The 23112-nt window shown below is 37.2% G+C and overlaps 1 protein-coding gene and 2 pseudogenes across 1 annotated transcript; 1 reads left to right on the forward strand and 2 right to left on the reverse strand.

The window, feature by feature from the left end:
• Positions 1 to 519: 519 nt before the first annotated feature.
• On the forward strand, positions 520 to 2882 carry LOC121770034 (translin-associated protein X-like). Its single transcript, XM_042166828.1, has 7 exons — positions 520 to 631; positions 726 to 844; positions 1369 to 1448; positions 1627 to 1768; positions 1850 to 1999; positions 2161 to 2380; positions 2489 to 2882. The coding sequence occupies exons 1-7, from the start codon at positions 565 to 567 to the stop codon at positions 2584 to 2586; spliced, it is 876 nt and encodes a 291-aa protein (XP_042022762.1). The 5' UTR covers positions 520 to 564; the 3' UTR covers positions 2587 to 2882.
• Positions 2883 to 3535: 653 nt separating this feature from the next.
• LOC121770508 lies at positions 3536 to 5402 on the reverse strand (annotated as a pseudogene).
• A 2376-nt stretch (positions 5403 to 7778) lies between these two features.
• Positions 7779 to 11776, reverse strand: LOC121771166 (annotated as a pseudogene).
• Between the last annotated feature and the right edge of the window lie 11336 nt (positions 11777 to 23112).

A 23112-nucleotide genomic window follows, 5' to 3' on the forward strand; every position in this document is an offset into this window, starting at 1 on the left:
ATGCCGACATGCGTCAAACGGATGCTCATATTCGACTCCAAAAGGATTTAATTGAAGAGTTGTGGGCGCGGAGGATTGCAAGGCGTTAGTTTTATTTTAAATTATGTAATTTTTTTAAATGTACTTTTAAATTTTTGTACTTTTTTAAAAATTAATGTACTTTTTTTATATTATTGTACTTTTTAAAATTTTAATAGAATTATTCATTTTTTCCGTATTTGTCTCGTAAATTAAATTCTGTATGTTGCTACGTCTGTAAATTAAATTATATAATTGTTATTAGTGATGTGGATAGGCTATGGGAGGGCTATTGCATGTCCAGTTGCATATCCAGATGATGTGGCAGGAGGATTTTAGTGCAGATAATGTGGTAGTGGGAAGGCTATGAGAAGGCTATTGCATGTCCAGAACCATTGGAGATGCTCTAAGTGCGGTCTTGTTATTTTATTACTTCATTTTAACAATTGAATAAAAGCACTTTGATATTTTATTATTTCATTTTAAAAATTGAATAAAAATATTGCTTACTTGAATCTTCATTTATCGAGTCGAGCGACAGCACAGATGTTGAACTCGTCGGCCGCGCGTAAACTCTCTCTAATGACGGCCAAACCCCAACGCTTCACTAACTGTAAGCCCCTCTCTCTCTCTCTCTCTCTCTCTCCAACACACAAGCACAAATTGGAAACGCCCGAACTAATTCTTTGACGCATTTTATCGAACAGTTGCAGAAATTGCTGGTGCCGCCGCCAAAAAGCCCAGAACCATGACAACCGATGCAGCTCATTCAGGCCTAAATATGAAGAATGCCTTTTCCAATTACGCTACTTACCTTAATAACCTGGTATTCATTTTCCCCTTTTTCATATCGTATCGATTCGCTTCTAGCAACATGTTTTCTAGGTTTTCCTTTTATTCATTTAATTAATTAATTGGTGAGTGTGACATATTATTACTCATGTTTGCAAGATTGTTAATCGGTATAGTATATCTGAATTTCCTAGGATTGGTGTTCTACTTAAGCCTTGTTTGCATTTGATACAGCTTTGTGATGCAGTTAATTGATTTTTTAGCTATTGATTAAGTTAGTTACATATGAAAGATAGGCTGTTGGCCCTATCATAACAAGCTCTTGGCAGCATTGCACATTTCTTTAAGATTGACTGGGCCCAGCATTTCTTCTGTTGTCCCGTTACTGAATTTTTCTGCTACTACTAGAAGAAACGACAATTAAATTCCTGCCCAGCTCTCTTCAAATTGCTATTTTCTCACTCTTGATGCTTCTCAGTTTAAATGAATGTATGCTGCAAATATACTACTCTTCATTGCCTGATAAGATTAAATACTCTTAATGAATATGCACCACAGAATGACAAGAGAGAAAGAGTGGTAAAGGCCAGCCGGGATATTACTATGAACAGTAAAAAAGTCATATTTCAAGTGCACAGGTAAAAGGATATTTTTGTTTTATGTTCATGTGTTTCATGAAATGTTCAATGCTAATAAGTATATATTTTGAATCCATGTATACTTGTATAATTATTTCCATAACCTTGTTGTTTCTTGGTGTTGTTTGATATCCAACCCAAATAAGAGTTACTATTTGTTTAACATTGGTAATAACAGAATCAGTAAGCACAATAAAGAGGAAGTTTTACAGAAAGCAGAAAATGATCTAGCTGCTGTGATGGATCAGTATATAGCTCGTTTAGTAAAAGAGCTAGGAGGAACAGATTTTTGGAAGTTAAGACGAGCCTATTCTCCAGGGGTAACCATTATTCTGCCATTTTAAATTCTGAAGGCTTCAAAATGTTTTGCAATCACAATCTTGATTTCCTTGCATTTCTAGATTCAGGAATACATTGAAGCTGCTACACTGTGTAGCTTTTGCAAAACAGGTGCTCTTTTGAATCTTGATGAGATCAATGCTTCGTTACGAACTCTAGGCGATCCATCTAACGAGCCTTTGCAAATTAATGTGCTTGACTATCTGTTGGGGGTAATACTCTATCATTTTTGTGACATTCACACAAATAATGAACTTCATTTGCTATGTCAGCCTCAACCTATTTTTGTCTTTGATATATGAGACTCTTATGATTCTAAAGTGCCTTGTTCAATATCCGTTCCTAACAATAATTAGCAACTGATCATATGCAGCTTGCTGACTTAACTGGAGAGTTGATGAGGATGGCAATGAGTAGGATATCAGACGGTGAACTTGAGTTTGCTGAAAAGATTTGCAGGTTTGTGCGTGAAATCTATAGAGACCTGACACTTGTTGCCCCAAAGATGGACGACTCCTCGGATATGAAGCACTTCTCGGATATGAAGCAAAAGATGGATGTAATGCTCCAGAGTGTAATGAAAATAGAAAACGGTATGATCTAAATAGTATTATTTGTAGATATGCTTTATATATGCTCCTAAGGAATGTGCCATTGATTTAAATATTCCTCAACCTCACAACTTGCTTATCATCATTCAGCTTGCTATAGCGTCCATGTCAGAGGGTCAGAGTACATTCCGTTCCTCGGATCTGAAGATACCAGCTTTTCTATGTTGGGAGTGCCTGAGAATGAGTGACAAAGATTCTGCTAACTGTCAAGTTACGGTCATTGATTTCACAATTACCTTTTGCATCCGCAGTATACATTGGGAGAATAGAAGCAGGATTTTGAATTTCTAACTAGTGAGTATCCTCCAATTCATACTGTGTAGATGTGCTGAGACAGAATTCAGCAGAGTAGGTTATCTTAATGGGTTCAGTTGAATACAAACTGTGGTGTGAAATTTGTGCTAAAATTGCAACGCACTTCGTCGAGTCAGGTTAAAACTTCTCCCCATCTTTTGGAATACAAGCCATGTTTCTGATTTCAAAAGTCTTGTGTATGTCCCTACTTTTTTTTTTATCTCTGCCTTTATGGTGTAGTGGTTTTGGTGCAGTTAAATGCCACAGTAGGAAGATGGTGGAAATGTAGCCCGTCTTTGTCTTGTCTCATTGATATTTTAAAGAACGATTTACAACGATTTAAAATTCAAACACTGAACGAAAAATCGGAATCGCAGCCCTTGGGACCTCAAAACCCAAAACCCTAACTGAAGAAAAGGAGAGAAATGCACTTAGGGAATATTAACCTAAAGACAATGTAGGTTCATTTCCATTTGTTTGTCGCAAACAGAGAAACTAGAGAAATTAAAAAGAGTTTAGCTTGAGGTGAAGGTGTCTGTTTCCTTTTAAGAAGTTGGTGTAATTCAATACAAGAAAAATCATTGTCATGCTCTAGCTTTGTAAATCAATCAGCCACTAAAATCTCTAGATATCATAACTCAAAATAAAAAAAAAAATCAGTGATTCCCTGCTTGCATAATTGAATTAAAATATTGCAATCCACATTATCATGAATATCAGATCAAGTAGTATATGTGTGTGCGTGTTAAAGTGTACTAATAATGATGTATACATTCACTTTTACTTACCATATGTTGATCTTTTATTTAAAGTATTATATGGGATAACATGTGACATTCCATTTTACTGCTGTAATGGTTGGAGAATGATGTGCACACCACATTGTGGTCGTGTGGTGATGATACTAATAGGAAAATGAGAGTAATTCTTTGACAGAGTGAACCTATACCGTTGAAGGATCATTGATAGTGCAATCTTGGTCTCATTGCTAGCGAAATTCAAGCCAACGCACGTTCTTGGCCCATAGCCAAAGGGGAGGAAGGCCATGGGGTTGTTCTTGGTAGCTGCAGCAACACCCTCTGCGAATCACTCCGGTTTGAACAAATGTGCATCTTTCCCCCATATCTCTTGATTCCTATGCAGTGCCAGAGGTGGGATGTGGAATTCCATCTTGGCCAGGAATTCGTATCTCCCCACCCTCACCCGCCTCGTCCCCTGCCTCACTAGGCTCGCTACTGGGCAGTAGAGCCTCAACGTCTCATTGATAATCATGTTAGCCTTCATCAACACAATAAGAAATGTCATGTGTTAGTTAATTGTAATAGTCCTATGTTGGGAAAATGTTCTTACTTACTGTCTTCAATCTAGGAAGGCCTTCTGCTGTAGGATTTTGCTGTCCATAAAGCTCTAACACTTCTTGTCTTGCCTTTTCTTGCCAATCTGTGTGGATTGCTAAGAGAAGAATTGTCCACGACAGCAAGCTGCTCGTAGTTTCGTGCCCGGCTAGGAAGAAAACCTTGCATTCATCTATGACATCGTCGAGTGAGATCCTATTCTCCTTGTCTGAATCATGGTGAGCTCTTAGCAATGCTCCAAGAAAATCAGTCCCATAATCCCGTGTCTCCTCTCTCTTCCACACTATTGACATGGCAGTGTCACGGAGAGACCGCTCAATCTCGTCTGATTCTACTTCATCCTGCGTCTCCCAAATCCTTCTGCAGCAAAATAAAAAATGTCAGCTAAAAAATGGCAAGATAGTACATAGAATGATTATGATGGCGTAGAAGGTACTCAAAAGGCCGGATCTTGGGCGAGTTCTGGAAGATAAGGAAGCCGAGCTTGGTCAGCATGTTGAAGATGTTCTTTCCTTCCACATAACTGCTGCCAAAGGCAGTTCTTGAGATCACATCTGAGCTCATGACTTTGAGGTGTTCAGACACATCTATTTCTCTGCCATGGTAGTGCTTCCAATTTTGGAGCATTGTTTCAACGCTTGCAATCATGGATGGAATCATCTCCTACACAAGCAAACTGTGGGGGTCTTAAACCGGCTACATTGAGAGTGATAGAAATTCACCAGTTCCATCCTAAAACCAATTGGTGATACACGGAGAGGCTATGAGACTTATCTAGTAATTTCAGTTCTCTTTGTACACCGATATAAGATAGTTGTATTATATTTTTTAGTTTCAATCGATATAGAGAGAGAGTAGAATGAAAATATTTTATTTGGCCTTCAACTTTCTGCATAGAATGAATGGTTAGCCAATTTCCTGAGCTTCAGCCATAACAAGCCCATCTCCAAGCAGCTTCTTCACATTACCTCTGCTTTTAATTTTGATGAAAACTCCATTCTTGTTTGTGAGTATCAGTTATCACCGCATGAGGTTGAGTTCCAGTCCAGGTAAGGAAATTCTTTCCTGTCAAACACAATAAATTTGAGAATAGTTTCCGAAATCGAGCTAGTTATAGTTAGCATACCATAAAGCTTCATCCATTGATAGAAGTGAGGCTGGATTTTGGGGAATATATCATGTGACAGCTCCATGAGTGCTTCTTGCCTCAAGACCATGCTCTCTTTAGTAGTTCCGTGAATGAGTCTGTAACGAGGGCCGGTGCTCATCGTTCGCTGCACGCGAAGTGGGATCCATATTGCCTTGTAGATGAATCTGATTAAGAAGAGACACAGGAAGAAGTTGATGATGATCATGGTTGATGTAATGCAAATGTGGTGAATGCCTTGTATTCATAGATGAGGCATTGTTGGGGTGGTGATGAAAACAACTCAGGCAAACAAGGTAGTGAAAGTGATGTTTTCTAGAATGAAAATATAGTCTGCTTTATGATTGTAATAACATAGAAAGGGAAGGGCCATATAATATTACACAACAAAAGATTCATAGGTAGGATTTGTTTAAACTTCTTTCTTTTTTCTTTATTTCTAGCAAGTGACTTTTGTATCCAACGATGAAATAGTTGTCCTCCCAAGTGCAATGAGGTTATGACTTATTCTGTAACACCTAAAAATAAGCTAAACTAGTAATAAATGATTTAGAAATTTTCAGCCACTAATTTAATATAATAAATACTAATGATTATATTAAATAAATATTATTTGACTCAAATTTTATAAGGACGGGATAAATATTTGAATTAGATCAAAATTACTACCTCCATCCATGAATGAGAGTCTCGGTTCATTTTTACTATAAATGAAAATATATAGGATTTCACATTCCACTAACTTATTCCACTCACATTTCATTTAAAATTAATATGGAGTATATACAAGTGGGACACAGATTTCATTAACATTTTTCTATCCACTTTATTTAATATTTTTTAAAATATGTGCCATCAAGAAATGATATTCCTAATAGCGGATGGAGGAGTTCGTAGCTATGAATAATTTGATCTAATTTAAACATATTTCAATTTTCTGAAGTGTTGTTTTGTTTGGACTCATAAAGATATTTACTCCACCCATCCATGTAATTAGTGAGGTTTTTTTTCGACACGAGGTTAAAAAAATGATGTTTAGAGAGATGAATAGAAAGAGAATAAAGTGAAAGAAAATGAATAAAACGAGATAAAATGGTTTTTATTTCTTTGTAATAATGAATCATCTTGGATGAGATAAACTAAAATACAAAATGAGTTATGAAGAAGAAAATATAACCACTAATATATTTTACGCAACGTGTCAAAATACCAAAGGGAGGTAGAGATATTAGAAGGACTGGAGGAAAAGATATGTAAATGATAAATAATTATATAATCTAGGCCTTGATTATTCTCTACCAAAACTACATTATACACCAAATACGTTTTCAATATGGCATCAAAAAAATAAAATTCATCATCGCGACTGAAGTTTGGCTGATCGGACAATTTCGCTATTCCGGCCACTTTCTGTAATCAACCAGCCAAATTTGTCGCATCACATTGAATGTGCTCAGAAAATATTGGAGTATTTTATTTATAGTTATACCTATTGAATGTGCTCAGAAAATACTATTTTATTTATAGTTAGAACTTAAAAGTATAAGAATAAAAACAATTTCTTTTTGTATTTATTGTGACTATTAAGTACTATAGAATCTCTTTTTATAAAAAATAGTTTTATTTTTTTCATTTAAAATTGTGCATTAAAATTAATCTCTATTTATAATGGTAAATTTTCTCCTTTAGTGAGATGTCATATTTTTCACTTATAATATTTAAATCATTTATTATCTCTATTACTCTCTTACTTTATCAATTTTATTTTAGATCAATATTCACTATTATTAAATTATTTTTTTGGACCGAAATAATAATAATTGTTATTTTGGGATGTAATCAAATGCAAACTCTAAATATTGTATAAACTTCAAGTTATGATCCGGACCGTTTGGAATTTGTACAATATTTAGAGTTTGCATTTTATCAATACCCCTGTTATTTTTTTCTATATTAATTTCATTTCACCGTTCTATTTACCTTCATCTTTTACCTACCTATATTTCATTTATTTGTAGAAAGATTACTACCTCAAAATCATCAAAAAAGTTCTTGATTTGTTGGATTGACAAGTTCTTGAAAACCCTACCTACATTTCATTTATTTGTAGAAAGATTACTATTATTTTCACCTCAAAATCATCAAAAAAGTTCTTGATTTGTTGGATTGACAAGTTCTTGAAAACCCTACCTACATTTCATTTATTTGTAGAAAGATTACTACCTCAAAATCATCAAAAAAGTTCTTGATTTGTTGGATTGACAAGTTCTTGAAAACCCTACCTACATTTCATTTATTTGTAGAAAGATTACTACCTCAAAATCATCAAAAAAGTTCTTGATTTGTTGGATTGACAAGTTCTTGAAAACATATGACAACAATGGTGGCTTTGAGGGCTTATTTTCAGAAGCAAACACTTGTCTTTCAAATACATAAAATCCAAACTCACAATTCACAATTCAAATCACTGCATTCAAACTCAGCATCAGTTAGATGAGATAACAAAACGCACAATGCAAGTCTAGTTTATCCAAATGCTTAAGTTTTGAACTATATTTACATGCCAAATTTCATCTGAAAATACTCATTTCAATGTTAGACCTTTCAACTCCTTTCTTATCCACATTTTCTGGCACCCTGAGCTGCTTGCTGGCTCATCTTTACTTGAAGCATTCTCCATCATCATCTTTTCACTTCCCTTTGAGTGATCTTTTCTTGCACTCTCCTTCTTGATTACTTCATGAAATGAGCTGCATTTTGAGTGGTCTTTTTTGCTAGTCTCCCCCTTCATGTTTCCTCCTTGATATGACTGCTCTTTTCTTGACTTCTTCTTCTTCTTGATTCCTTCTTGACCTAGGCTGCTGTTTAAATCATCTTTTCTTCTCTTCTAATTCTTGATCCGGACTAGCGTGTCGTACACACACCATGGGAAGCTAATATAGTGATTCCTCTTCATCTTCATATCCATGTTGTAATGACCACAAAAATCGGGATGATAAGTCACGTGATACCAAGCCGAAGCCAGTGCATTTGCATCCCCCGATTTGCTTCCTTTCTTGAACCATGATCTAGCCTCATTCCTCAGAGACTTCACTGCAGCACCAACCGCCTCAGCACTCTTTCTTCGATCAAATGTTTTCGACATCTTCATAATAGCTCTGCTCAATATCTCACCCTCAGTCTTGATGCCGTAGTAGTCCATCAAGTTTCCAAGTTTACGGTCATAGTTGGTCTTGCACTCGAACGCTTCCTCAATGTAGTCTCTGAAGCCATCAACTTCCATGTCAGAGTCGTACGAGCTTCTAGCCACTTCTCTTGTGAACTTTAAGGAACTTGTGTCGGTGGCGACATCCTTCACCTCCCTGAAGAGCTTACCTATCACACCCTTGGATTCGCAAGTGGGCTTGTCACGCTTCTCCATGAAATCTGGGTATTCTTTCACGCGTAGTTTAGGAAGGATCTGTGCAGGGACGCCAGTTTTGGGGAAGTCGACTGCCACTGAGTGTAACTCAGCTAGCTCCAAACAAGGACTGCTCATGGCCATGAATGGCTCTTTGTCAGCAAAAACAATGTGGGCGTTGGCAATCATTCCTAAACTCTCGTTCAAGATGTAGTTGGTGAAGTATTCTTGGACCTCCTACAAGAACATCGATTGCGCCTAAAACTTACCAATTTGACAGTTCATGTAAATGACGAAAGAGAGAAAAATGTACCTCAATGGTAACCTCATGGTCGAGCCGTGTGGCTGGGGCAGGATTGTAATCCATAGGTGAGAATTGTTTCGGTGGAATCATGTCAGGGTCCCAACAAACAAAATATATATCTCCATCCAAATCGCTCCCGGAACATTCGTTCGGGTGTGGTCTGTTATTACAACATATGATTAGCCTTCAACAACAATCTTATACAAGAAACTAAAAACAAGTGAGTTTTTACCTCATTCCTTTCTGAGGGAATACTATGCAGTTCACCATGTGATGCAATGCTGGGACATCAATAGCTTCTAAGACCCGAAGATCGCCAGGGTGCAAGCATGGGTTCTTAGCAACAGCCACCTTTCCTTTAACGACGTAGTTGTGATCTGTAGATGAATACTCATCAATGGATTCCTCATAGAACCTCCTCTGCCCCGCGCCAGAAAATTGTACAAACACTTGTCCATGTTCTAATGTGGCAGTTTCATCGAGACATCCCATCATGTTTCTAGCTTGTCGGATGAATATTCTGGATTTGGTCCGTAAATCCAGCAGTTGTGATGACCGGAGAGTTTGCAGCATCATTGCAAGAAACGGCTCTTCATCAGGTTTATATCCACATTTCAACATTTCCTTCAAGATGTAAGTGTTTTCTCCTAGAGACATGAGATCCAAAGCTTCGAGAGCCTTGAATGGATCAACTATAATGTCGTTCAGCTGAGCGACTGCTTCTCTTTGCTTCTTCTCAAAGACATGATCCGCAACCCCAAGAGTGGATAAGAGTGTGATGATTTGGCAATTCAAGAAGCAGGGTTGGTATTTGCTCCATCCTAGAACATTCAGTTTTGTATCGTCTGATTGATACTTCAACATGCTCGGTCTCAACGACATCTTCACTGATGAAGTGGGATCAATCGCGACAATTCCTTTGTAGCCACCATACCTGATCTGGAAGGCAGATGGAATATTGCTTCTGAGACCACATTTTATAGCAACTCTCCGTGCAAAGTCGACTGATATCTTTCCGATCCTATCAGAAAAGACATATGTGGTTCCATCTCTTACAAGCTCAACATCAGGGATCTTTTCAACCTCATTCTGAGCAACACTTAGGGTCTCTGTGGACGAACCAAAGGACTGTCCAAGCCTTGCAGCATATTTTGCCACGTTCCGTATGGAACTGAAGTCACCCATCCACTGCCTTATATCATTAGCGTTGAGGTTGTCAGTAGGAGCGAACATCCATAGGGAGTTTTCACGTAATTGACTCGAGGAAAATGCAAGAAACTCAAATTTCTTACTCCCAATTGTGATGCCATTCCTCAGAGTAGAAAGTATCCTATCGTACAGCTTTGTTCTTGTGCTCTCATCCCCACCAGCTCCCCTCGGTGATAAATCAGATGCATACATCTTACTCCAATCCTCTTCCACAAATGAAACACGAAGAAAATTATCAATGTGATCATGGAAGTTGCGTAGCACACGATTTGATACATTCACTTCTGGACCATGGAAATACACTTTGGTCGGAGTGACTTGAACCCTGTGGATATGCACAACGTCAGCGTCCACAGCAGGAGATTTCGGTTTCTTGAAGGAGCCGTAGCTTTGATGCTGCTCAATAAGCCATGAGTGAGGATCATAACAACACTCCTTCAGATAGTAAAGCTTTTCCAAAAGCTGCTCTAAGTATGCAATATCAAATCTTTCCGCATTGAGCAGTCGGTAAAAGTTTTCATCTAGTTTCGCCCCAGGAAGACACCCAGTTTGTACCAAACAACAAACCTTGAAGAGTAGTCTATATGGCAATTCAAGACCTCGGGGAGGTCGCATGATTGGAACTAGATCCATATTTTCACAGAATGGCACACCAGTTTCTAAGAAGAATGGCTTTTTACTTTCTTTGTAGTATACATAGTGTCTTTCAAAATCAGGAAGTTTGATGCCATAAGGAAGCCGGAGACATATCCCGGAAGATTGTCCGATACACAATGATGGGGTAAAATCAGTTGTTCGGACCCACTGATCATCTGGAGTTTGCTGAAAATAGTTGTACTCAGAGTCTGCAAGCTTCTTGTAGATTCGCGGTGCTCCATATAACTACAAGACAGAAGACAAAACATATCAGTTCTTTTAGTTCCTATGTTTCATCTCATCTATAACACCAAAATGAAACAAAAGTAGAATTGGTACAATAGAGCAAAATTAACCATAGTAATCAAGTAAGAACATGATCTACAAAGAAAGAAAATATTTATGAATATATAAGTATGCACCTTGTAAAGTAATGTAACTAGTTATTTCCAGAACTCAATGGCTTATGAATGAAGTAAAGTAATTACTATTAAAAACAGACGTGAATGAGAAGCATCTTCGGAGCATGAATGCCAGAATCATACAGCACAATCTGCCATATATTGTCATAGTAGAGCTGAAGCCTGTATTCATCTAACTCATGACACAATAACAAGTGCATGACCTTGAGGCCAGTTCCGAATTTAACACAAACATTTGCAGCCTTCCACAACACTTGAAACTCGTCTTGTGAAATCTGGCATCCTAAATTCAAAGTCACACCCTCCAAAACATTGTCATATGTTCTAGGATTTGGCACAATGTCTTTCTGATCCCAGAACTTCAAATAGGAAGTACCACACCTTGGGCGAAAGTTTCTCAAACGCATCAATGTTTCGTCGTCTAGGCTGTGTGTAAATTGGACTATAGCATAAGCCCTTGAACCAGGTTCCTGTTTGATTTTTACTTGTATGGCATATATAGTAGTAGCACCAACTATATTGCGCAATATTTCATGCTCCGAGAAGATCATTCTGATCCTCTCCGCAGAAAGAAGGCTGGGGAAGCTAGACACTTGAATCGTCCTCCCCATCCGCTACCTGCAATAATGTTCATGAATCACTAATTTAACGAGCTTCGTGTTACAACTGATGAGCTAGGCCTAGTACATGACTCCGAACTTTCTAATTTCGAAAATCCAACTACACTAACTACTACTAATAATGTGGGCCCCATTCTTCACTATCACTTACTTTAGGCCATCCGCAATGGGCGGACGATGGCACGCCCGATGGCGCGCATCGTCCGCGCCATCGATCGTCCGCGCCCATTGCGGATACGGACGATAGGTCGCGGACGATCGTCGCGGCCGATACTAAGGGCGCGGAGGATGGCGCGCCCGATGCCTATCGTCCGCGCCATCGTCCGCGCCATTGCGGAGGCGGCGGACGATGGGCGCGGACGATGACACACATTTTACTTAAAAAAATGCGTTTCCTGGGATTCGAACCCGGGTCTATTGCTTGGAAGGCAATAATTCTTACCATTGGGCTACAAGCATTAGTTGAGATAACTTGAAAAATAAATAATTTTCTATTATATCTTGAAATTAATCATCTTAATAAATTTGTTTAATTTAATTAAACTCTATTATATATTAAAAGACGTCATTATCAAAATTCATATGCATTATAAATAATCCGGACTTGTTTAATTCAATTTATTTATCATATTTGAAATATTATATACGTATATATTCGTATTGTAATAAAATTTTATTCAAAGTAAATTCGCATTGTAATATATTAATTTTTTTAAATTCGCATTGTAATGTATTAATTTTTATAAATGAAATGAAGTTTTTTTAATTCTTATTGTAATGTATTAATTTTTTTAAATTCGTATGTGTTTTTAAATATTAAAAAAAATGATGATGTGGCGCGCCATAGGGCGCGCCTTAGGGCGCGCCTTAGGGCGCCCCACTGCAGGTGGGGAGGTAGGAGGATAAAACTGCTGACGTGGCGCGCCATAGGGCGCGCCTTAGGGCGCCCCATTGCTAATGCCCTTACCAATTATGCATGTCCAATCAAATGTTCATAGTTTTTAGGGACAGTTTCCAACACAGCAGAAGCTGAAAACAAACCAATGTAGATCCAAAATCCTGGATACCAGTAGTGAGATAAAACTGAAAATAAAATAACAGCAGAGACACATCCAACACAACAACAGCTGACCAATCTAGATCCAAAATCGTCCTACTCATCAGTAGTTAGAAAAAAATGAAAATAAAATATCATACTCACAAGTGATGGTGATCAAAAGCTAGGGAAAATCATGGAATATCAAAATTCTAGGCAACATAATTTGAAAAAAAAAATGATTTTGTATTTGAAGTAAAACACAATGAATAGTAAAATCCACAGACACATACTGTATTAGTATAAGAGAAGAAATAAGGCAAAATGAAATTAGTTGGTAATGCAAAAAATGAGTACCTATTTAATGTAATACTAGTTCGCTAGAGTTTAGAGAGAGAAAGGAGAGGTTTAATGAAGAAAAAGGAGAAGAAATGTTTGTTTTTTGGCTGCTTCTGCTTCTGCTTTTGCTTTTGAGAGTGGAAAAGAAGGGCTGAGATTCCATATGCAGGACATACGATTAAATTTTACTACAACTATGTTTTACGCAAATTAATATATATATATATATAGGGAGATGATCAAAATAAGTATGTGTTTAAATCCAGAAATGCAGACCAAATCTTGGCCCTAGGATTAGATGATCTAATGGTCAATAATTAAACAAAAACACGGAAGGTCATAATTAAGCAATTTTAGGTCATATTATAATATTTGGGTTTAATGTCATGCTAAGATCGTTTTAGGTCATGCTTTGTTAGCATGACCTAAAAATTACCTAACTATGACCTAAAAGTGACCTAATTATGATATTGTTCTGCGTTTCTGTATTTAAATCTAGTTTTGCATATATATATATATATATATAGGGTAGTGATCAAGATATAACTATTTTTAAGGGTATAACTAGAGAACAAATCTCAGCCACACATCTTAATGGAACAAATATTATTAATTTTAATAAAATAAAATATGCTGAGGGTATTTTTGGAAATTACTTTCTGAATTAAAACATGCGATCAAATTACGCGAAATCTTCCAAATCTGCGATCCTTTCTTATTCCAAATCGTAATTCTGAGCTGGGGGTGGCGCCGGAGAGGATACTGGCGGCGGTGGGGGAGCTGGCAAAGGCGATCGGGGCGGAGGGGCTGTTGGCGGATTCAATCGTCGCGCCAATGCTGAAAAAACCCCAAATCAAAACCTACCTCTACGTCGGACTCACCGGAATCAGCGTCGGCGGGTAAGGAGACGCAACGATGAGCTGCCGTAGAAGAGAAGCGGAGTTTCGGAACAAGAGCGGGGCGCGGTGGCTGTAGGCTCTAAGATTCGTCTTCGATATAGTTAGTTTCCGTCTACGTTTAATGTTACTGATGTATCTTGTGATTTTACTACACTCTTGTTTACAAAACATCACTCTTGTTCTGATTTTACTTCACTCTTGCTCACAAAACACATCACTCTTGTTCTGATTTCACTTCACTCTTGTTCACAAAACACATCACTCTTGTTCTGATTTCACTTCACTCTTGTTCACAAAACACATCACTCTTGTTCTGATTTCACTTCACTCTTGTTCTGATTTTACTTCACTCTTGTTCACAAAACACATCACTCTTGTTCTGATTTCACTTCACTCTTGTTCACAAAACACATCACTCTTGTTCTGATTTCACTTCACTCTTGTTCACAAAACACATCACTCTTGTTCTGATTTCACTTCACTCTTGTTCTGATTTTACTTCACTCTTGTTCACAAAACACATCACTCTTGTTCTGATTTTACTTCACTCTTGTTTACAAAATATCACTCTTGTTCTGATTTTACTTCACTCTTGTTCACAAAACACATCACTCTTGTTCTGATTTTACTTCACTCTTGTTCACAAAACACATCACTCTTATTATGATTTCACTTCACTCTTGTTCACAAAACACATCACTTTTATTGTGATTTTACTTCACTCTTGTTTACAAAACATCACTCTTGTTCTGATTTTACTTCACTCTTGTTCACAAAACACATCACTCTTGTTCTGATTTCACTTCACTCTTGTTCACAAAACACATCACTCTTGTTCTGATTTCACTTCACTCTTGTTCTGATTTTACTTCACTCTTGTTCACAAAACACATCACTCTTGTTCTGATTTTACTTCACTCTTGTTTACAAAACACATCACTCTTAGCATGATTTTACTTCACTCTTCACTCTTAGCATGATTATTTTTGGGACAATTCAACATTGATAATATAATTAGATCAGAGCAAGAAGAAACAGAAAGGGGCTACATCTGAAATGCATAGCTAAAATCTCACAAAATTCAAATACTACACTACATCCCATCATAAAAATTGCAACGATAGCTTATCACCTAATGTTAATTCCCTAATTAAAGGAAATCAAAACTAAGAAAAACAGAAGATAAATTGGGAAATGCAGGCTAAATTATATCATAGATCTGTGTGTTCCCGCTCGGGGTCAGATGCCACGATCATGTGCGACAAGATGTCGTAGAGCGGCCCGCCCTTGGCCATCGCCTCCTTCTTCTCCTTGATCACCGCGATGAGCTCCTTCCGGAGCGCCGCCGCCGCCGCCTTGTTGACGGCGGCGGTGTTGTTGGCCGCTGGAAGAGTGATGATTGGAGACACCGATGCAGATTCCTTCGTCGGGGAAAGAGAGTCACTTGAATCGCGAAAATATTGATAATTTCCAATCGAATTCCTCTTCAATCGGACGAATCGGCGGTAGGAGAGCTGAGAACTATTTTGCAGAAGAAGGAAGAGGAGGAGAAGAGAATAATGCGGTTTCTTTTTCAAATGCCAATGATGTAATCTAATTTTGGATGTGCAATGACCATTATACCCCCGCCTTATTATTGTGGAGTAAATTTGTGATTGAGGGAACTAATATCTCATTAAATTCAAAAATTAATACTAGCCCTTGATTTTTTTAATCTTGTGGCTATTATTTGTTCTCTAGTTATATGGTTAAGAGGTGTTTGCCATAGATCATGACCCTATATATATATATATAGTTGTATTCAAATCCTTTTCCCCTTATTAATCCTTTCTCCTTCTTAATCTCATGCGTTGATTTATGATGATCCAATAGTTTAAATCTTTGGCTGAATTTATCAAATTGAATCAATTTTTACGTCAAAAGGGTGAAAAAGAGAATCACTAATGGAGTTAGTTATGGAATGGTCCATGATTTCCTCCGATTGAGAATCTCTCTAGTTTTTCAACAAATTTTCTTCACATTTCGTTTTATTCTTTCTCCATAAGTCCGCGATTTATCGTCTCCATCAGTACGCGATTTATTTTGCTTCGATCACACGGAGATAAATTCGTTTTTCACAGCTTCATCGTCTCCATCGTGCTGCGATTTATTTTGCTTCGATCACACGACGATAAATTCATTTTTCACAGCTTCATTGTATCTGAATCAAGCGCATACTGATTTTGATTTTCCACCATATTTCGATTATCAATGGAAGAAGGTAATTTACGCCCATGTTTGTTGATTTGGATGTTTTCAAGTTTTTTCCACAAATTTTCAATTTTCCACAAATTTTCAATTTTCCATATTTCGACTTCGATTATCAATTTTCCACAAATTTTCTTCAGATTTCGTTCCATTCCTTCTCCATCAGTCCACGTTTTATTTTGTAAATGGTCCATGATTTCCTCCGTTGAGGATCTCTGCGGTTTTTCAACAAATTTTCTTCAGATTTCGTTTCATTCCTTTTCCATCAGTCCACGTTTTATTTTGTAAATTATTTTCATATCAGTAGCCGATCCGAAACGTTGTTTAGCAGGAAATTCGTCTTGGGCTGCAGCGATTCAGCCACCAGACTCTTGCGCCGAGGAAATCGTCGTGGATCGTCTGATTGTCGTCGAGCGATAAAACGATGTCGTTAATTTTTTGCCGACGGAGAGGTTGGTGAAATCGGAGTCCTCGAGCGACGGGAGGGAGGTGAGGTAGAGCGAAACACGGCGATAGAAGAGGTTGCGCTAGTGAGTTGAATAGTTCAACTCGGGGACTTTGAAGTGCTGGTGAACGTGAACTCGGTCGTCGATCCACATAATGTACATATTGTATAGTATAATGCGTAGTTTAGTTTCTGTAATGCATTATTTGTGATATGTAATGAAAATTTATACTGACGCGTTTAATTTAAGTTGTGTCGTGTTTCGATGTTTGGCGCACGTTTCTTGTTTTCCCTAGGGGTTTAACAAGCCTAGGGGCTAGGGTGTAGTATGTTCTAAGTCTAAAAAACGTTGTCCAAATATACGAGCTGCAGTAATTCGTCTGGGGTTGCACATAATGTATATTTTGTATAGTATAATGCGTATTTTAGATTCTATAATGCATTATTTGTGATATGTAATGAACATTTATCCTGACCCGTTTAATTTAAGTTATGCCGTTTGTCGTTGTTTGGCGAACGTTTCTTGTTTTCCCTAAGGGTTTGACAAGCCTAGGGGCTAGGGTGTAGTATGTTCTAAGTCTAAAAAACGTTGTCCAAATACACGAGCTGGAGTAATTCGTCTGGGGTTGCACATGCATAACGCGTGGGTATATTTTAAAACAGATATACATTATGTACATATTGTGTAGTATAATGCGTAGTTTAGTTTCTGTAATGCATTGTTTGTGGTATGTAATGAACATTTATCCTTACCCGTTTAATTTAGGTTGTGCCGTGATTCGATGTTTTACGCACGTTTCTTGTTTTCCCTAAGGGTTTAACAAGCCTGGGGGCTAGGGTGTAGTATGTTCTAAGTCTAAAAAACGTTGTCCAAATACACGAGCTGCAGTAATTCGTCTGAGGTTGCACATGCATAACGCAAAAGCATTTTTTAAAACAGATATATTATGTACATATTATGTAGTGTAATGCATAGTTTTAGTTTCTGTAATGCATTATTTGTGATATGTAATGAACATTTATTCTGCCCCATTTCATTTAAGGTGTGTCGTGTTTCGATGTTTGGCGCACATTTCTTGTTTTCCCTAAGGGTTTAACAAGCCTAGGGGCTAGGGACTAGTACGTACAACAACAACCACGTGATGCATAAAACAAGATAAATAATGCATTCAAATAGCCAAATAATGTACAGAATCACTCAAGTAATGAACATACAAATCTTGCATTCATTCTTAGACTCATGTACAACAACAATCTAATGATGCATAAAACATGATAAATAATGCATAGAAATAGCTAAATAATGTACAAATATTGCATTCACTGTTAGACTCATGTACAAGTTCCGTGACGGCTTCCTTCTGCCGTGGAGTTAAACTCTTTATACAATTCAGAAACTCGGTAGGGGTTCGTCGAAAATACAGATGGTCGACGTTCCTACCCCTTGGTTTCCTATCCTCCGTCTCTTCCGGAGATGTACTAGTCCCGCCCTCTGATACTCGCTCCCGGAATTTCTAGGCAATTCCTACTGGCAGTATATCATCGACCGCCTCGTCGATGTCCAATCTTAGCTGCTTTGATGGTGTATAACATACAGAATAATAACATATAATTAGTTACATAATGTACAAACTGAATAAAATAATGTGGACAATTATACTGCATTCACTTATACACTATTGTACAGAAGCATCAAAATAATGCCTAAAAACTGATACATAATGCATTTTAATAATCAAATAATGTTCAGAATAAATCAACAAATGCACCATGAATATTGCAATCACTCATTGTCTCATGTTCAACAACAGTCACATAAAGCATAAACCATGATAAATAATGCACTAAAATAACTAAATAATATACAGATCCGGTCAAGTAATGAATATACAAATATTCCATTCACTCTTTGACCCATGTACAACAGCAGTCACATGATGCATAAAACGGGATAAAAAATGCATTCAAATAGTCAAATAATGAACAGAATCACTCAAGTAATGAACATATAAAAATATTCCATGAACTCTTAGACTCATGTGCAACAGCAGTCAAATGATGCATAAAACAAGATAAATAATGCATAGAAATAGCTACATAATGTATAGATTCAGGCTAGTTATGAACATAAAAATATTCCATTCACTCTTTAACTCATGTACAACAGCAGACACTAGATGCATGAAACATGTATATAATGCATAGAAATAGTTAAAAAATGCACAACATCAACCTAATAATGCATAACATTAACCCAGTAATGTACATTTAGAAAATAAACATTCGGCATTCGCTCATACTACAATAATGTACCACACTAACCAAATAATGCAACAATACAATAGAAATAATGGACTCAGATTGCAAGAACAAGACCTCAATCATCAAACAGTATTTATTATACTGCAAATTTTGAAATATGCCAAAACAGGGTCCTGCAATAATCTGGTCAATAATGTCTCACATCAAACAAATAATGCATGCACTCAAACAGACAAACAATGCACTTTGCAAATTAGGTAATAAACATACAAATAGTCCATTGACTCTTTGACCTTATACAACAACAGCAACATGCATCATGAAACATGACATATAATGCATACCAACAGCAGTCACTTGATGGTTCTACCAGCGAACATAATGCATTCATATAGGCAAATAATGCAGAGATTATATCAGGTAATGACCAAACAAATATTCCATGTACTATTTGACAATATAAAACATCAGTGATATGATGCATGATACATGATATATAATGCATAAAAATAGGCAATTAATGAGCAGACTCATTGAATTAATGAGCATAAAACTATTGCATTCACTACTTAACCAATGACCAACGGCAATTGGTTCAAGGTTGTACCAGTGAATATAATGCATTCATATAGGCATATAATGCAGAGATTACAACAAGTAATGCACATACACATATTCCATTAAATTTTCGACAATTAAAAACAGCAGTTACATGATGCATGATACAGAATACTGTAATGCATATAAATACTGATATAATGTGCAGATCCATTAAAGTAATGAACACACTAACATTGCATTCACTCATAGACTAATTTCCAGCAGCAGACACATAATGGCTACTTAAGGGTTATTAATGCACACAATTAGGAAAATAATGTACAAACGCGATTAAAAAATGCGCATATGAAGTTTGATATAAACCCAATACATCAAGCACAGAATCAGTCTAACAGTCTGTACAAACGCGATTAAAAAATGCGCATATGAAATTTGATATAAACCCAATACATCAAGTATAGAATCAGTCCAACAGTCCAAGTATTCAAAATGCAAATGAAATTGTTTGCTCACCCTCCTTCTGCGATTGTTGTGAAATTGACGGACGTCCTCTTTTAGAAATTTTTAATCTGCGAAAGACACCAAATATACATAACCCTATAAGATTTCATCTACAAAATCCCTCACTACAACTGAATGGTGAAAAACGGTTGAATCGTCGTGTGGGTGGTGTGTTATGATGAGAAAATCAGGGATAACGCTTGATGGAACTCAGAAAGTAAACCAGTAAATTAAAGTTCGAAAAACCCTACCTCCTCGTCGACCCGCAGAAGAAACTTGCACAAAACCGGTAGGGTTGTTGGACAGTAAATCCGACATCGATTGAAGTTCAGAGAGAACGGCGGAACCTTGAGAAAAGGCGGCTAGGGTTTTGAAAGGGGATGGAAATTGGGGGGGAAGAAGCGGGTAGAGAGATTGTGAGTTAATATGTTTGGCGTGAATGATGTGTAGTGTAGATGGAAGGTCGTGGGTATATCCCGCTTAAATCTCGCACATGCCGTTTTCGGGAGTTTTTGAGTGTATAAATTTACTAATTCACCCCCATGATGCACGAAATGCACCAAATAATGAACCTACGGGATCATATCTAGGCTTATAATCCGGAGCGTCCATCAATCTAATCCAACGCTTTATATTGAGAAGGAACTTAAATCTAAGGGGAGAAAAGGAGATTAACACTACCTTATATATATATATATATATATATATATATATATAATTTGTTCTGTCAAATTAAAGTGTATTTACATATCCATAATTATATTTTAATGCAAAAAATTCAGAATCAATATCTACTTTTGAGTTGGGAATCTGATGACCTAATTAGAACATATTTAATGCATAATTAAAAGTATATTTCAATAATTTTCATAAGATTCAGTTTGGTATTTTCCCTTGTTTAAGGGATATTCTTTTTTAATATTCGATAGTTACCATATTATATGGTTGCTATCATAATATTGATTTTTAACTGATGATGACATTATATTAGTCATATGATACGTATATGATACATATAAATTAGAGTGCAAAACTAATACTAAAAAAATGAGGTTGGTAATTTTTTTTTAGTACCCTGACATTTATAAAAGAGTTAATTACCTCAAAAGTCCTTAACGTTTCCATTTGTGACATTGCAGACTCTTAATAAATAAAAATATCGCTAGACACCTCTAACTTTAAACATAATCACATATCGTGTTTTTGTGACTATATTGCCCTTTAGCCCTAAAAGGGCATTTCGGTCAGTTCAGTTTAATGTCTGACATGGGCCTGGCCTGCATGCTCCACGGTTACTGTGCCTGACGCAAGTGATGGTTTGGTTGACTATTAATAGTAATATTTATAAACCTAGAAATGATATGTTGCGCGTCTTATTTAAGCGACACTTGAGCGTGAGTATATTTTCTCTCTCCTCACTTTTTTTATTCTCACTTCCTGTCTATCTCTTTCTCCTCCCTTCCACGTTTCTCTTTTTGCTTTCATTATCATCAATATCTCTTTCTTCACCCACTTTTGCTTCCGTCTAATTCAACCGGAGGGATAAAGAAATCCTCACTCACTTTCTCATCCCTTCAATTCAACCCAGTAGAAAGAAGAAATCCTCACCGAATTTCTCATCCCTTCGATTCAATCCAGCAGAAAGAAGAAATCATCACCCGACTTTCTAATTCCTTTGATTCAAACCAGCCGGAAGAAGAAGAAAAAAAAAACTTTGATTCAATTAAATTATGGCGAAATTGATGTTGGGAAATAAACACAGGCAATCACGAATATGAAAGAGAATGAACACAAGAAGTTGTTTACCCAGTTCGATACAATGTGTATCTACGTCTGGGGGCGATGCCAAGCCAGGGATTTCACTATATAATTTCAGGATGATTTAACAATGAGGGAGCACCTCTATTTATAAGTAACTAGAGAGCCCTAATTCTAGTCAAACTAGGAAACATATTCCATAAGGAAATATCTTTTAAGGAATAAATCTATCACAAGGAAATATACTTCAAGGAAACAAATCCTAAACATGGTAGGAGATATTTTAGGCTCCATAATTAACAATCTCCCACTTGGAGACTAACAACTCCTAAACAACCATTTCCTCGTGATCTCATCCCTTCATCCGCTTAGCATCGCCTAACTTCTCTTCAAGCTCCAAGGCCAATTGAAGCTATGCATAGCTTCAATTTCTCTAAGGTCACTACCTTAGTAAACATGTCTGCAGGATTCTCACTTCCAAGTATCTTCACAAGTTGCAGGATTTTCATCTCCACTAGGTGTCGGATGTAATGATATTTCAACTCCACATGCTTTGTCCTAGAATGAAACGCTGGATTGTTCGCCAAGAAAATAGCACTCTGACTATCACTGTAGAGTATGCTACTCGTGTTCTCCTTCCCAAGTTCATCTAAGAAACTCTGCAACCACACCATCTCCTAGCTTGCCTCTGTCGCAGCTACATATTCAGCCTCCGTAGTAGACAAAGCAACAGTCTTCTGCAACTTAGAAGTCCATGAAATAGCAGTACCACCATAAGTAAATACATACCCGGTTGTGCTTCTTCTCCCATCAAGATCATTGGACGCCAAGTCTGCATCCACAAAACCTGCCAACTCGACATTCTTGCCATTGAAACATAAGACGCTTTCTGTAGTACCTCTCAAGTATCGAAGGATCCATTTAACTGCTTCCCAATGTTGCTTGCCCGGATCACCCATGAACCGGCTCACTACTCTCACTGCTTGTGCAATATCAGGCCTCGTACACACCATTGCATACATAATACTGCCAATTGCTGAAGCATAAGGAATTTTCTTCATTTCAGCACGTTCTTCTTTTGTACTCGGCGACTCCTTCTTCGACAGCTTAAAGTGACTGCCCAAAGGCACACTTACTGGCTTCGAATTATCCATGTTGAATCTTTCTAAAACCTTACCAATGTAAGCAGCTTGCGAAAGATACAATTTTCCTGCCGCCTTGTCACGCTCGATTCTCATGCCCAAAATTTGATTAGCCTCTCCAAGATCTTTCATGGAGA

Source organism: Salvia splendens, chromosome 16 (genome assembly GCF_004379255.2).
Source record: "Salvia splendens isolate huo1 chromosome 16, SspV2, whole genome shotgun sequence".
In the NCBI taxonomy this organism is placed as follows: Eukaryota; Viridiplantae; Streptophyta; class Magnoliopsida; order Lamiales; family Lamiaceae; genus Salvia; species Salvia splendens.

Coding starts and splice junctions, on each gene's coding strand:
- LOC121770034 (XM_042166828.1), top strand. CDS start 565: ATGTTGAACTCGTCGGCCGCGCGTAAACTCTCTCTAATGACGGCCAAA. Junction 845..1,368: donor CTACTTACCTTAATAACCTG/GTATTCATTTTC, acceptor TATGCACCACAG/AATGACAAGAGAGAAAGAGT. Junction 2,381..2,488: donor TGTAATGAAAATAGAAAACG/GTATGATCTAAA, acceptor ATCATCATTCAG/CTTGCTATAGCGTCCATGTC.